Source organism: Perna viridis, chromosome 14 (assembly GCF_037379345.1).
Source record: "Perna viridis isolate PV_CMFRI_1.1 ecotype Kerala chromosome 14, ASM3737934v1, whole genome shotgun sequence".
NCBI lineage: Eukaryota > Metazoa > Mollusca > Bivalvia > Mytilida > Mytilidae > Perna > Perna viridis.
The window spans coordinates 30,477,360-30,492,182 of NC_142458.1; the positions used below are offsets into that span (position 1 = coordinate 30,477,360).

The 14,823-nt window shown below is 31.9% G+C and overlaps 1 protein-coding gene across 12 annotated transcripts in view; it reads left to right on the top strand.

Annotated features, from left to right (window-relative positions):
* LOC148598963 (uncharacterized) overlaps positions 1–14,823 on the top strand; it is a 91,665-nt gene that overhangs the window by 21,105 nt on the left and 55,737 nt on the right. For 9 of the 12 annotated variants that reach the window (XM_088559965.1, XM_088559971.1, XM_088559972.1 and 6 more), the window contains exons 2-8: positions 5,720–6,438; positions 9,816–9,853; positions 10,773–10,991; positions 11,853–11,995; positions 12,448–12,576; positions 13,130–13,585; positions 14,543–14,659. In XM_088559965.1, coding sequence (XP_088416091.1) covers positions 6,046–6,438; positions 9,816–9,853; positions 10,773–10,991; positions 11,853–11,995; positions 12,448–12,576; positions 13,130–13,585; positions 14,543–14,659 — 1,495 coding nt within the window. In that variant the 5' untranslated portion in view covers positions 5,720–6,045. Of the gene's footprint in view, positions 1–3,319; positions 3,483–5,719; positions 6,439–9,815; positions 9,854–10,772; positions 10,992–11,852; positions 11,996–12,447; positions 12,577–13,129; positions 13,586–14,542; positions 14,660–14,823 lie in introns of those variants that run through there. The other 3 variants (XM_088559964.1, XM_088559966.1, XM_088559967.1) reach the window with 3 other exon arrangements.

Consider the following 14,823-nt stretch of genomic DNA (forward strand, 5'->3'; position numbering starts at 1 on the left):
CAATTTCCTATTCCTGGTCGAGTGGTTGTCTCTTTGACAAATTCTCCAATTCCATTCTTTATTATATCTCATAGACAAATTAGGTAATAAAACAGTTATTAAATGGGTTGTATGCAATAGGTCAGAACATTTGTCCTTTGGTACTGAGAATGATCAAGTGTTCTATTGCACTCGGCGTTGGCCTCGGGCAATAGAACACTTGATCATTCTCCGTACCTCAGGACAAATATTCTAGTCTATTGCATCCAACCCATTTAATAACTGTATATTATTTCATCTTCGATCTCATTTATGTAACAATGGCTCAATGTATTTAATTCCTAGCTTTTGTAAGGTAATACCTGAAATAGATTTTTAGTGAAACAATTTTTAATGAGATAACCTTTGAGATGTTAGGCGAAAAAAACCCAAACTGTTCAATCAGAAAACAATCTCGGCATTTGCATAAAGGACTTGGTACTCCGCCGCCATAATTAATCTTGCGTCACATGCATATTTTTTTTTAAATAGTAAAAGAGGACAGGTCATACAGTCGTTTGTGCTTATCATTTCAATGCATTGTCGTAATTAACAGAGAAATCAAATTTATTTTGTTAAAAATCTGTCAATCAACACAAAGTAATATCTGATTATTTTTTTTAGCAACTAAACTGTTTATTCCAATCAATTGACAAGTATTATCTCCTGCAAAATCAAACTGTCAAAACTCCCTAAATAATAAAAGATGATTAACCAATGCCATTGAGAAAGAAGCACAAAGTCTATATCAAAACACTAAATCGAGAACTTTATATGATTCACGTACATTGAAATCAGCGATTTTAAAATTGAGTAGTTATATTCAGATGCAAAGTATGTTTGAAGGCTTACAAAATTGACTTGTTGTATACAAAAACTAAAACTGGGTGGAAAATTATTTTTGATTTCGAGTCGTTCATTTAATTGTATTTGACAGTGAGTTTACTTTCAAACTCTGTGTTATTTGCTTTTTTGTCTGCATTTTTTTACTTTCTACAATATCATAATATTTTATTTTATACAACCCTTTTACATGTATTCTTCTTTCTCGTGATATTTGAAGATGGATTGTCGTTTGAGTACGTATTCTTAAATTCCTAAACATGCAAAATTACGTAATATAGAAACGATTGCAATCAATGTTGAAATTTCTTCTCATTGACTTCAAGTATCACTTGCTTACGAAAGTGGTTATCATTTTTTTTTTGCTCAGAGTATTAAAAGGGAGAAATAATGATCACCATTGAACCAGTTGAGTGCCAATTTACTTGAAAAAGGAGTAAAACTGTATTTTATGACGCATCCAGTATCTTAGAAGCTTTCATTAGTTCTTAAGGAGGTAAACCTAGGGAAAGGGACACAACTCTTAAAAATCATTGGAACGTTCGTATTCAGCATTTTACATCAATCTCATGTATGCATCAAAGTAACTTGAACTAATTTTATTCTACTTCAAAGGAAAGCTTGAAAGGCTTTGATGAAATTAAATATGACACAAACATATCACTGATTTCAAGAGTTACATCGCTTACCCTAGGTCTACCACCTTTAGAATTTTTCAGATGACAGCCTTGATTTTGTCCTTTTCATCTGGAACGCGTTATTGGCTTTAAAATATTGAATCAAACGATCTTAAAAATGAAATTTTCCTATCGTGACATTTAGAAAATAAGGGGGCACCCTAATTTTACAAAACTTAACTGTACCTGACAAAAAGCCAGTTTCAAACCCTATACCCCCTGGATCCCCACTAGGTGTTATACTCAAAATATTTAAAAATTTCAAACTAAAGGCCTTAGCAGTCGCTCTCATAACATTTCACCTTGCTATTTCAATTAAAAGCAATTTTCAATGCAACTTTCAACTAACACAATTCCCTACTCAATTATATTCAATTTAAAAAAAAATAATTTCAAAAGAAAAACTTAACACTTTTAATTCAACTTAAAGTCTCCATGTTTGCTTTATTTTGTCTCTCGTGAAGGTTTTTTAGTGTCTAACTATTCTATAAAAATGCGATATTGTGAAACTACATTTAATAATGAAGATTAAAATCACAATTAAAAAGTAATATCTCCAATTTAAATCAATTTAAAAAGTTATTCAAATATCAGCACACCATTATACAAATAAAGTTTTGGTAAATAATGAAACTAAAATCCAAAGTCATGCAATCACGAATACTCCACGCCCTTGACACAGTGCTTCTGTACTTTGATTTTCACTTCATCAAAAACCATATCAATGTGGTTACGCAATTACAGTGTTAAACACCATTAATGTAAAATTAAGTACAGGGCGTCTGAATAAATTTGAATGGAATAGTTAAAGCCAAACAAAACTAAACTGTCGAAGACTATTTAGATTTTGGAGCGATAATTGGTATCCGTTTTATCAGTTCTGACGATGTTAGTTGTGTGCGCGACACAAAGCCTTTTGTGGGTAGTGAAAATATGTTCTATTGCAGACGATGGTTGGTTCTCAACTATTATAAAGTGCCATTGCTTCTTTAATTTGGTAGTTTTATGATGTATAAAGGAATTCATGAAGTCAAAAAAAATATCAGACATTACCAAATACAAAAGTTATTATTGGCTGGTTGATAAGATTCTTCATAGGAAAATATTGCTCATGTAAAATTTCATGCGAATTTAGCTCATGAACTTAACATAAATTTAATGTGAGTTGTACCTAAAGTGAAATTCACATACAAAACATAGTTGATGTGAAAATTTATGTGAAATTCATGTGAAGGTCAATTCACATGAATCTAACGTGAACTCAGTCAAGAAATATATTTGTTCGATTCTGTATAAAGTCGCGTTAATTGGTTAGCCTGATTTTCATGCTTATATTTGCAGTATGTATTTCACCGTTTCTACATTGTATCTCTGCATGTTACGTTTACTAGATCTCGGCGTCCACTCCTGACAGAAAATTAGCTGGTTTGTGTGCTTATAAATTTATGAATGATTTTTTATCTTGAAAATAAATAAAAAATAAAAGGTCTCCCCAAACCATGGATGGCAGGTTTAACTGTAGCTGGTCCCTGAATTTCATCTGGACCGGGTTTTTAAAAATTCCAATACAAAAACTGCATATCAATACAGAGTGTAGATTACACTCAAGTGCAACGAGTCTATTTCAATTCAAACATTTCTTTCGTTCTATCCTTTTCACCAAAAGTATGATACGTATAACTGTCATGTTTGAATAAATTTATATTAAAATTATTGCTGTTAATTATTAGTGTATAACACATACAGTTAAACTCTATAGTAGAAGTTTATTTCACCTTTCAATGATCGATGCATTCAGTATGACTGGTTTCCTTTAGTTACACCTAATTGACTTCACTCGGAAAGATATCGAAAAATTTGATTTCGGTTTTCTAATGTCACAGGATTTTCAATCAGTGGGATGTGTATAAATCTGTGGTATCGTAATGTCTTGTTTGATGATACGTAAGTTTTAAATAATTTTACTGTGTGTATGTTTTCGCTTGTTTGCTTTAGGAATATTGAAAACAATGTTTTTTTTTCAACACTTCTAAGCACATTTAAAAGGTTTTTACGCTGTTCGATATCTTTGGCATCGACAGTGTATCTATGCTACAGGATAGCACAATGTAGATCTTCTTTAGACTATGCCCTCCTTAGAAGAGAACAAGAATTAAGATCAAGAAATAAATTGTATACAAGAATTAACTAAACCAAAAGCCTTATCCAGCAGGAACATGGTTTTGAATAACGGACAAATCCTGATTTCGACTTTAATCGATTAGAAATTAAATTATAAGATTTTTTTTTTATTTTTCGACCAAGTTATGATCGCGTAACCAACTTTGGGGCAGTATACGCTTTTTCATAAACCGCTTCTCGCAGACTGCTCCAAAGTTGATTATTTCGGATAACCTGGTCAAAAAACAATCCTTAAAGAATACATAGAATGAAGCCTTAGTGTTGTAGCGCTTTCCAAATTTGTTCTGCTGAAAATTTCGATAAATAATCTATAATAGAATAAAATCATGGCAGGATGGGATATACTTTTGTTACCGTGACGTTTATGTTTTGAAAGGCTGTTTGTTTATCATGGGTAAACTGAAAGGATTCAATAAAAAAATAGGAATCAAATTGATACATTGCGGGTATTTCTAGAAAAGCAGAGGACGCTTACCCTACCGGTGCACCTGATCCATGCTCCCAGTTTTCAGTGGAGTCCGAGTTGCTCATTTGCTTTTGTTAGTTTGTATGTATAGTTTTAGTTACTTTATGTTCTTTGTTGTGTATGTCTGTTTTCCATGTCTGGTCTTTGTCCCTGGATTACATTCTTTTGATTACTGCTATAACCTTAGTTCCCTTGATTACTCTATCAAAACAAAGGAAAACAATACAAGCGAAGAATGTATACCCTATATTCCATAAATCGTCGGTGACGTTCCCACTGTCTAAAGACGTCATAAAATAAATAATATGCACAAACTTCAATAAACTTGCACTGCATATAAAGATAAGACAATCAATACGAAATGTTGTTTAAAGGCAATAGTACTTCATATTTTAATTCATTTTTGAGATAGTTTCCTTATTTCCATCGACTTTCCGATGAAGCTATTGTCAATTGTCGCTAAAACTTCCCTAGTCTGACAATAGAACATGAAATCGATATATCGATATTTAGTACTTTAGAAACATGAAGCGGTCTATTTCTGTTTGATAGTCTTATATGTAAGTTTTGGTACATGACGGCTAACCCGTGGTTTCTTGTTTCTGTTTGGGAGTTTTGTTATAGGACGATAGAGTAGCCTAGCTAAGCGGCAGTATCATACCATAAACATTTTATTTATTCTCATATTTTCAGCAAAACGAAGTACATTTCCTTCATAGTTTGATGGAGGAATTTCCTTGTGAGAAATGGGATGAAGTTGTCTAGTAAACTGAACGTTGAATCAATATATATATCTGAATTTAGGGGCGTAGCTAGGCCTATTTTAGTTACGGCGAGGGGTGTTGGGGGGGTGTCGCTCAAGGCCCCCAGTGAGTCCGGCAAGGCAAAGCCCTGAGGGAAACTCCTGAATTTTAATGATTTTGGAGCCAGTTTTTCAGAGCCTATACTACGTTCATGGTATGCATATGTGATAAATAACCTTTATTTCATCTTTAAAATGTGTTTTTATTTTTGTTACTTTTTCCGAAAGTACGCAACTGCGTATTTGCGTATAGGCAGCTACGCCCCTGGAATTAGACAACTTCTGATGTCCACAAACCCGTGTAAATCGAACACCTGCCTTAACTAATGAAAACAATCAGTCCGTCAGTGTTTCAGTTTAGACGGGCTTCGTTGTACATGTATATCAAATTTAATGTAAATTCTATCTGAATTCAACATTACTGCAATGATACTTTTTGTCATTTTGATTATATGTAAAAATGAATACGAACTGCTAAAAGACTGGCTAATCCTTCCATGATACAATAAACTGTGTGGGGAGTGAAATGAATCCTTAGTTTTAACGATCGAAAAGTTAACGCTTTTTGAAAATACATGAAAAAAGTTCAATTAAAAATCTGTTTTGTGTATCACTACTTATATCGGTAAATGGGCTATGCCAGCACAATTGTAACCACCTACTGGCATGCTATTGTCAGTCCTATTAATTGAATTAACGAACTTAAACCTATATTTGTATGCATTTTTTCAGAAACGTAACTGATTAAAAGAGAAAAATCTATACCTGGAGATTAAATAAGGATGATACGAAGTAAATGAAGTCATACCAGGAAAATATTGGTATCTGCGGGTGATATGCAGTGTTTGAATTAGTATCGGAGTATAATCTGGAAGCTCTATGTTGTATGGATTAATAATATTTCTGGATGATTCAGTGTGTGTAGATATTACTATTCTGAATTGAATATTGCGGATAAAAGAAATTTCTTGATTTTTGATACGATAAATCTTATTCAGTCTACAGTATTGTAATAGTGTAACCGAATCGGATTCAAATTGTATATATTGTTTTCAACAATGGCAAGTGCAGCTGATTTTGACCGCTTGCGAGATTTTGCCAGTGTAGAATCAAGCTATCGGTTACCATCGAGGACTTTCCTTCGTGAGGAATATAGACAAAATGAACATGAAAGACACGAGAAATTACCATATATCGTTCTTAAAGATCCTTCGGGTAGAAAACTTGACACGTATACTCACCTTCAAGAAGCGATATATAGAGCAAGACAAAACATAAGACAAACACGTGAGGCACTCAATGCGGATGAATGGAGGCTTCCACACGCACCACCTCCTGCTCGACCGGATTATTCACGAGCTCCACCCCCAATATCAAGAACGAGAGAAAGACTGAGGGGGGATATTCATCATCTTTCAAAATCGACAAGAACTTCTGCAACAAGAATAGTCGTATGTATTTTCATTAATTCATAGAAGTTACTGGTTGTTTTCCGTTATGGTGGAATGTAAGACGTATGAGTATCAGACAATGTAGAAATCCATGTGTAACTGAAAGAGCTCTGATCTTGTTCCCCGTCTCACATAATTACAATAAACAAAAATTGCCAACATACTAACGCTAACTTTGGCCAAACGTTTATGCTACCCAGGGTATTTTTAATTACCTTTTGATTATAACCATAATATACTGTAACACATCGTACCAATAAATCAGAGAGGAACTGGTTATAAATCACATATTCATGCGACTTGTACGCATCCGAGATCACAATTAAAGATCTTATCAAATTATTACACTCAACGTCTTTTCCTTTTCTGGCATAATGTGTTACATATAAATTCCCCATATTTTACATATATATATTCCCTATATACATGCCAGCAATATACTTATAAACAGGTTGAAATATCATATGGTACATATTAAATTTCCACATCATTTAAAGGCATCAATTCACGAAAAAAAATAATTATATGAAATAAAATAAATAATGAATTGTAAAATTTCAAAAATATCTATAAGAGATAATTAGCAAACTGTTTTTTTTTTATAACATTTAAGGAAACTATATGAAAGGAAATAAATTATAACACTTAAAGAACATGTAAAATGAATAAAAAAAAACTGTGTTTAAACCGATCACATAACGAATAGCTGACCTGTGTTTTTTTTCAAAATGACTTAATTTGTTTAAGGTACTGCCTGCAAAAAAGTATGCTAAAATATGTTCGGATATACGTTAAAGTAACAAAACCCAAAAGAACAACATAGCATCAGCGCCACATGCTATCTGTCTATAAATAATTATCTCTCTTTGTTTTCCCGCGAAAATTACTGACACTATCTAAACTCACCAAAGCTTTGAAAATGCCAAGCATTGTGTAAGTTTTTCTTGTCAAATGGTTTAAACTATAACTTTTGCCTCTTGATCTATTCATGGAAATAATATGGACTTGAAGGGCTGATGTTTTTTTTTTTAAGTGGCTAATAATTGTTAGCGACATCTTGCACTCGTAATTTCAGTACTTTACATTCGCATATGATTTGCATAATTATACATTAATACTCCACGTTATGCTGCCAATCTGTACCCCTGTTAACCGCCATAGCCTCATAGTTCTAGCTTCATACGAGATAAAAATGTACTCCTTAAATATCATACACGTGTGTTCTACGAGTGATTTTTGCTAATTGTATGCGAATGAGAAGTTTTCATGAAATGATCGGTTAGCATTGAACATTACCCAGTGTCTGATTCAGGCACAGGGGCTCGTTGCAAGATTATATAGGTCATATACATATTCATTAATTAGCATACATTAAAAGTTGAAATGATCAGTTAGCATTTAACATGAACCAGTTTCCAGGGTCCCGTTACATGACTATATAGGTCTTATACAAATACATGTATATTAGCAGTCCCCCAATAATTTATATTCATTGCCAGTTGTTAAATCTGGTTCCTAATCTGGTTCCCTGGTCAATATTGTAAGCAACCCAAAGATGGCTACAATGTAATTCTTTTAGAAAATCTCATACACATGGCTATGTGTGTTTTTTTGCTTTTTTTACAATGGGAAGTTTACATTAAAAGTTGAAATGATCGGTTAGCATTGAATGTATGTAATATTACACTGTAACACAGTTTCCAATTCAAAGACATGGGCTGGTTACAGTTGGCTATATACAGGTCATATATATTATCAGGACCATGATATATGACAAGCCTAAGTGGACAAAAAATGAGCATTTTTCAAATATTAAAAAATGATTTTTTTTTTAAATTACAAATTAGATTTCTGTTTTCACAAAACACATTAAAAATCATTTTTTAATATTAAAAATTCAATTGAATTTCTAATATTAAAAAAACTATTTTTTAATATTAGACAATGGATTTGTCATATTCAATTACGATTTTTTAATATTAGAAAATCCTTTTGTAATATTAAAAAATGTGACTGATTTTGCAATATTGCAAAGTGATTTTCTAATATTACAAATTCATTTTCGAATATTACAATTCAATTTGTAATATTACAAAATGTGTGATATTTTATAATATTACTAAATCAGGAATTTGTAATATTAGAAAATGAATTTTTAATATTACAAAATGAATTTCTAATATTAAAAAATCTTTTCTAATATTAAAAAATCTTTTCTAATATTAAAAAAATGATTTTGTAATATTAAAAATTCATTTTCTAATATTACAAAGTATTGATTTTTGTCCACTTTGGCTTGCCATACTGATATTTATATATAGCCATTGCCAATTGTTTAATCTGGTTCCGGGTAATTAAAAGTATTTGGGTCATCACGGTTACAAAAGAGTACGCAATCATATCAAGGGAACCAAGATTTTAGCAGAAGTCACCCTATTTTAGAGCATATCACATTCGTGCCATTTAGAATGTTGAAAGTAAGCCAAAATCAGTGACAGAGAATATTTGACAAGTAGGGACTTTAAAGATTTTTTATTTTGGTTACCCTCAGAATGCAAACGAAGAATACCTGTCACATGTTATTCTGTTGTGACATTATAAATATAATGTTGAGATTTATAAAAAAACTGGTCTTTAATATCATTCAAATTATTAAAAAAATTTAGTATACTACAAGCAAAATGATAAAAAATACCTAAATGTTTTAGTATATATCCGAATACAAGTATAGTTTTATTAGCTCCTCCTCGGACTCATGTAGGATATAACAGAATAAGAAGGTTAGATATCATAACTGTGTGAAATGGTTTTACATCTTGTTTTTCCTTACTTCTAGACACAGTGATATGAAATAGTCAGTTACATGTAATTGAAAAAAATCTTTACACAAATTGGTGTGTTACTGGTCTATCACTGAGAGGTCTATGTTTCAGTAGTGAAGGTATGCTTTTGTGAGTCAAATCATCCTCTCTTTCTACGCCGGCAATGCTAGAGGTTGTCTGGTGAGCTATATTCTGACTTAGTGCCATGATGAACCGCCATGATCTTTACATAATGTAGGAGTACATAGCTCTCACATAACAATTGTAAACAAATGTGCAATAGAATCTTCACTATCTTGGGGATTTCACTTCTGTAAGGTGTAAAAAAATGTGTGTATAGGGTAACCTTATTGACCCTATTTTCCCATTGTTGACTAACCTTTTTTGCTCCAAGATTTTCTCAAATTACTTTTTTATTGTTTTTAACAGTTATGATATTGCTAGAGCAGTTATATTTAATTGGTGAATACCATCAACAATAAGTGTGTAAACATAGCAAAACCAATCAGACTGTCAAGAGGGTAATCTGTGTACATTGTTTTTTTCTGTTTATAGGAAGTGGATGTCGATGATGTGGCATTTGTGGCTCAGAGGTAAATATTGCATGTATATGCTAAGATAGATACTGGTGAAAATGAAATAATTGGACAGAAGTTCTAACCACATGAACACCGTGTGATACATACATGACTTTGTATATGTATGATACCTTTTTGTTGTGCAAAAAAGTCCTTACATGTTAACCCTCCAACATTAGGGGAGGGGATACTCCCACAAAACCAATGAAAAATTTAGAATCTCAACATAAGTTTGTAAGATGATACCAATACTAATATACTAATATTCTTTATTGGCAACAGTAACATATATAGTAGCGGTATACATGTAAATAGAGTATTAATCAAATGTTATGAGAAGAGATATTTGTTATGAAATAAATTTTTTTCTGATAGAAAAAATAATATCTAAAAAATTAGTGATAATCTTTAGTATAGTATATGAATCACTGAATATACATTGTTTCAGTGTGTAGTAATTAATTGAATCAATATCTGTTTTGAGGATATTTGATAATTTGGACATAAATTGACTTCTAACTTTGGAGTATTTTTCACATTTTAGCAAAAAATGTAATTCATCTTCAACCTCCCCAGAGTTGCAAACTTTACATAATCTGTCGTTTGCAGGAATTGATATATGGGCGGTTTTGGTTAAAATCGCTATATTTCCTGAATTTTTCTTACATCAAAATCTAGTTCTAACATGAGACAGTGTTAATTTGGAGAATCTCCCATTTGAACTGTTGCAAAGGTTTACAGGTATGGAGGCCATAACTACAAAATTGGCAGAATCATGCTAGAATCAGAGATAAATGATATTCCATCCATGGCACATGACATGTACACAATTTATGCAATTTTTACACAAATGCCAAGTTTTAAATGTTTTAACTTGTGAACTATCAAGTGATGCTAACAAACTTTATTGCTGAGTGATTGTTTTATTTTTCAGTCTTCAAAACCTACCCAACATACCCTCATTGTCCTTTCTACGACAGGAAATCCTGTCCGGACCAAAGAACTACTTCCAGATTGTTCAGACTATGCTGTTACACAAAAGATTCATGAAGCAGACGGACAAGAGAGATGCTATTTATAACTTTCCCGGATTTTGTTCTGGCTGTAGACGAGCAGGATTATGTTATGGTTGTGAACACAGTATGATTCCACAGTTAGTATTCTGAAAAATTTTTTAGAAAGGACTACCATTAAGAAAAAAATAAATTTCTAGCTTACAAGATAAACGAAACAAAAAAAAAAAAAACAAAAATGAAAACAAATTGAAAACAAAAACAGACAAAACGAAAAAAACAAAAAACAAACAAAACAAAAACACAAAAAAAAACAAATGAACAAGGTAAATTGCACACAAGTATTCAGCAAGAATGAAATATGGAATATTTACTCCCAAAAATATTTTTTTTGTGCAAAGTTTTTAATAGAAAGAAGAAAAATGATATATTGTAAATTCAGAAATTAATGTTTGAACATAACATGCATTTTATAGTGATTGTGTCATTTAAGTTAAAATTGCTATATTATACCAACATTTATTATGTAAAACATTATTTATTGGGAGTTAAATTATTTTGATTTAAATTATGTTTTTTTTGCAAATAAAATATGTGTTAATTTTACAAAATTCTGTTTTAAAAAGTGTTTTTGCTGAAGTTACTATGGTTACCAAATTAAAGCTACAAACACTTTTCACACCTGCACATATTGAGACAGAGTGTATAGTGATCATCATGTCTGTCTGTCTGTCTGTCTGTTAGGCTGTTTTGCCATCACAACTTTAGTTTTTATATAATATTTGAAGAATAACTCCAGTAAATCTTTAAAAACTTTTAAACAATGTTGTAGACCATAATTTGCAAATTTTTATGAATTGTTTCAAATGAATATGTTCTACATAGACAATTTTTTGTGGTTTTAAAAAATTGATATAATTTTTTCTGTATAAAAAGTTGTGGGTAGTATACCTAAGTACTTAGCAAAAATACTACATGTACAGTACTTCTCTTTAATTTAGTTACCACCATGATCGACTGATGAAAACTGGTGGAGGATTTACATACTTTAAGAAGAACTATCCAGAACACCAATACCCTGGTAGACATCCTCTCAACTGGAAACTACAATTCCCTGAACTGGCTTTGAAATCAGTCATGGAAGGTAAGGGGAGATAATTCAATGGGTTCAAGCTGAAAAATATTCATACAAAAAAAAGTACAAATAAAACAAAAGAAAATAATTTAGTTAAATGAAAATAATGAAATAAATCTGTCAGAATTAAGTTTTTAAAAAAATTGTTTCAATATGTTCTTGCTATACCAAATATGTACTAAAATAAAGCCTAATAATTCCAGAAAGTAGATAGAAGTCATCATTGCAAAGCGTGTCATATTGAATGAATGATTATTGATATATCAATAAATTGTTGTTTTATCTTCAAAATACCCGTCTTCTTTTGTGATCAAAATTTAGATATCTGCTGCTCGAAATATTCAAATAAATATTTAGAAATATGACAATATGACTGAAAAAAGGTTGGAGTGACCTGTAGGAATACTGAAATGATTTGGTAATACCTGTCATATTAAATTAAAGTCTACATTTTAATATAGCTCATGAGAAAGGAGAACTGGGAACCTTGAGTGAAGATGCTGAGAATATAGAGCATGATGATACTTGTTTGATAAAGAATTTGATTGAGGAGAAAGTAGGCTTACCTGATATAAACATCAATAAATCTGGTAAGAAGGCAAAAACAAGTCATAGTAAGAATCAGGCATGGGGCACCAGAAACTTTTTTGCTGATCTTATTTATACTTCCCACTCGTGATTTGTTTGGTATATTTGAAATGGCCTTTTTCTGATTATCTGTTATTCCTTGGGTCTGGATGGATTGATTTTATAATTGGTATGCCGCTTTAAATAAGTGGAGCAAAAGTTTTAAGCAAATTGGTTCCTGTCTGATATCAACTTCCTGTTTTTGCCATTTTCACTGTATGACAAATGAGAGTATACTAGCATTAAAGTACATGGTCATGTTGATACTGAAATTCAAACACTCATGACACAAATAAAAGTACTAATATGATGAGAATGGATATTGTAAATATGTCAAAGAGACAACAATCTATCTGGGATGGAAAATGTCAGCTCCAGGCCACCCATGGGACTTCAAAGTCTAAAGACGATTTAGAAAAAAAAACTGACTTAAATGTTATGCCTCATTTTTGCATTGATTATGATGTTACATCAGTTTCAGACTTTACTCTAGACATATTTTCTTTTCATTTCTAGGCATGATGAAAACTGGTACACTTGGCAGTCGAGAGAGTGATGACAAGTATGATGATGAAGGAATAGTAGCAGACGGCAAAAGTCTGGATGACAAACTTTCAAGGAATTACCATAGATCTGCAAGAATGTCTGGAACATCAGGGCAGGGATCAGAGCAATCTGGTGATGGTTTCCAAGGAGACTGTTACCAAGGATATGAACATGAACAGTTTCAAAAAGGTGGTTCTAGAATTTCCCATACACTTGATTTACGACCACATGAAAATGATGAAGACCAATTCAGTTATGATGAAAATGAAATGGCAGAGAGAATGGGGAGGACTTCAGTTGGGTTAACAGATAATGGTGATCAGGATGAGGACCAGGATGTCGAGCAAAGTGAAGGAATGGATACTGATGCAGGTGAAGGAAATGAGCAGTATCAGGATTTTACCAGCAGTGAAGATAATCAAGAAGGTATAGATAACAAGTAATCTGACAGTAATATTGTTCTTTTCCAGGTTACCCCTGCCTCATCATGGAGTTGGGTTCTGTTATATATTGTAATTGGTTCATGAATTCCTGGGTAGTAGAACTTAAGGAATGAATGATACATTTATCTAAAAACTTACATGTCACTGTTGTGGTTTGCAATTTACAAAAATGAAGGAGATGAAATGATGTATACTTTAGTAAACCTCAATCTCTGGAATGGGCTCACTTATCATGGCATTAACATTGCAAAAGTGTGCACTTGACCCCAGCTTCAACTGACATTATCAAATCTATCCTTAAGATGGAATTACCTATTACACTATATTGTACACACTTTTATGTCATTACCACACATTCAGCTTTAAAATGCAAATTTGTTTTCAGAAAAAATAGTTTACTCACACCCACCCAGTTTCTGATGTTAACCTCCTGCTTGAAAATTTTATCATCTTTAATTTTTCCCTCTGTTTTCCATTTATGAAACACTTAGATTTTCTCAATCTCAAATCTTTTAAGTACTATTCTGCGTAAGAATCAGACAATGGGTGGCACATCATATTTCTCAATTTCTTCTTTTTTGCCATAAATATTATCAATACATCTAGAAAACAATTGAAAAGCTATTTATATTTATCCTGAGACATCTGTGACGTAAATATTTTTTGACTGCTTATATAAGAAAAAAATGAAGGAAATTTTTCCGGCCATTTTTCCATAGTGCATTTCAACTAAATTCGACCAATTGATATCTTAAAATGGCAAATTATACAAACACTTTGATGGTTAAACATGTGGTTAATGCAATAAAATCTCTGTTTTTTTTTCTTCATGTGCCACACCTTATACACATTTTGCCTGATTCTTAGATGGAGAGGTACTTAATATTTTATCAATCTTTTAATCTCAATTATAAGAAGAAAAAATATTGAGTATGTACAGATTCAGCTATTTTAGGTATTGGTGCACATGTTTCAAGGTCAAGGAAAAGGTCAAGTTCCACAGACTCAAGACATGGACAAGGGAGACAACTATTAACTGGACAAGGAAAGCGTGATGGTAAATATTGGCTTATAAAATGGGCATCAGATTATTTTATCATATGTTGGGTGCACTGGATATTAGAGATAAATAACGTATGATGCAACAACACTAACTGTATTTGAGTCTGGTTCAAAATAAAAGTCTTTATTATCAAGTTTTATTAAAACTTTATGAGACAA